The sequence below is a fragment of the Penaeus chinensis genome, chromosome 31 (assembly GCF_019202785.1).
Source record: "Penaeus chinensis breed Huanghai No. 1 chromosome 31, ASM1920278v2, whole genome shotgun sequence".
NCBI lineage: Eukaryota > Metazoa > Arthropoda > Malacostraca > Decapoda > Penaeidae > Penaeus > Penaeus chinensis.
In genome coordinates, this window is record NC_061849.1 from 10743201 (window position 1) to 10745700 (window position 2500).

At 31.0% G+C, this 2500-nt stretch overlaps 1 protein-coding gene across 1 annotated transcript in view; it reads right to left on the reverse strand.

The window, feature by feature from the left end:
• LOC125041701 (disintegrin and metalloproteinase domain-containing protein 11-like) overlaps positions 1–2500 on the reverse strand; it is a 215660-nt gene that overhangs the window by 14973 nt on the left and 198187 nt on the right. Inside the window, exon 24 of the mRNA XM_047636899.1 lies at positions 227–439. Coding sequence (XP_047492855.1) covers positions 227–439 — 213 coding nt within the window. The remainder of the gene's footprint in view (positions 1–226; positions 440–2500) is intronic.

Sequence of the window (2500 nt, forward strand, 5' to 3'; positions counted from 1 at the left end):
GAATTTAAAATTAATAGAAAATGAATAATTCCATAAAGTACAAAGAAATACAAAGTCTTCATCATTCACAATTATTTAAGATGAATATTCAGAATACAGAGGAAATATACACTTCAGTTTGTCTTATGGAATCATTTCTTTTCTCCATTCCTACCCTTCATACCCAACCTTTGTCAAAACCAACCCCTGGCCCAAATGGGCGAGAGTGAAAGCGAACACCACTTGCCTTTCTGAGTCTGCTGTCTCCCCTGCATCAGGTCTCTCCAGGTCATCCTCCTCTGTAAACGCATGACTGTCTGCCCCATCAGAGAATTCGTGTCCGCCACCAGCTAGTCGATCTGAGCCACGCCCACTAGCGGAACCCGTCCCACTGCCGCTACTCGGAGGCTGTCTGTAGCGGCCATATACGAAACCCACTCCGCCATTGTCGGTTCTACCCCTGCAATGATGTCATGTGCCGTGAGGGAAAAGGGGAGAAGTCGCTGAGATGTCTCTATGATGTTCCTTGTTATGCACCAAATACAAGATTCCTTTTAAAAGATTATCAAAGTTGTTATTACTAAAGATTTTATATTTATCATTACTCTTTCTGAAAATTTTAACTCATTACATTATAATCAGTGAAAACTACATATCATTACTTTAAATATTTTTCAAACTAACAATTGTATCTTTACCAATTCAAATAAATAACTACGTTAATCTTCATAGCAAGAAACAAACGGGAATCCTTAAAGAAAAAAGAAGAAAGAAAAAAAAAAGAAGAAGTAGAAACAAAATCACTCCAAGCATCAGAAAATAATGGAGACAAACCACAAAAATGTCTCCAAGAAAATTGAATAGAAAATCTTGAGACAGACAGAAGAAACAATGAACACTTACTACAAACTACCAATGCTGTGACCCATGCACAAGGAAGCAAACAGGACAACAGAGGAGGAGCACAGACAGTTAATGGAAAGGTTCTATTACTGACCTTTCTGTGATGTATGCTCATTATACTGACCCAATGCCAAAATTTTAAACACCATATTTGGACAGAAAAAATAAAAGGGAAAGAAAGAATCCTGAAATATTATGAACTGAAATTGATGTCATGTTCTTTTCTAAGTTGGTCTAAGACCTTGTTGAAAAAAATCATAATGATGAAAGAGAAAAAAGGAGTTTCCTTTAAAAATTAGGCAAAATAGCATAATATTGAATGGTGTTTCAAATTTCTTCTATCTATAATTTCTTCTTTAAAAGATAATTATCTAATCTACTAGGCGTTATTGAAGGAATGCATAATTTTAGCACAATATCATATATGAATAAAATCTAAAAGCAGGATTATCAATATAAAAAAAGAAAAAAAAAATGCATCAGTTTCCATAAAATTGTGAGAAACATCAAAACAAAACCATTATACCACATTATACCAAGTTATATTTCCCCAAATCTACATATAATTCAGTTTGACATTAAATGTGAGCTACATAGTAAGCAATTCTTTTTCAAAAAATCACTTATTGGCAGTAGTATGTGTTGTCAGATAGCATTTTAACCTTTCTGTTGTCCTATGGAACTATTTAGGTATGGGCATCATCAAATTACCTGAGAGATACTGCTAATGAGTTGTTAGTCAATTTAGTAGGAACTATTTCTCCAAGTGTCAGTGAGTACAAGTCAATAAAACAGCAGTTGACACATATGTAACAATGCCTTCTGTGGTTTGTCACTTGGGCAACAACTGATATATCATAAATCATATAATGCAGTAAAGAAGGCTTTCCAATAATAAAAAAAAAAAAAAAAAAAAAAAATGTGCCAAAGAATATCAAAGCCTTTCCTTGCACATTGATTATTCTCTCCCAAAAATGCTTTCAGATATACCTAGGATGAAAATATACTTAATTCACAATCAATCAACATGAAAGAAAATGTATCCAGTGAATATGATTCCAGCAAAGTGACTACTGTCTTTTTTTTATAATGATTTTAAAGCCAACTACTGGTATTTTAAAGTTATCATCAATGTCAGTATACTGTAATCAATGATTTTCTCTTTGACCCTAAGCTCTTTTCTCATATATTTACCTATTTCCAATAAATCAGTATACTGATCCATCTATCCACCCATACACCTATCTATCTGTCTATCAATAAACATATATATATATACACACACATATGCACATATACATATACATATACTTATACATATCTATCTATCTATCTATATACATATATACATATATATATATATATATATATATATATATATATATATAAATATATATATACATACACACACACATATGCACATACACATATACATATCTATTGATCTATCTATCTATCTATATACATACATACATACATATATATATATATAAATATACAAATATACACACATATATTACTTACATACATAATATATATATATATATATATATATATATATATATATATATATATATATATACACACACACACACACACACATATGTGTATATATATA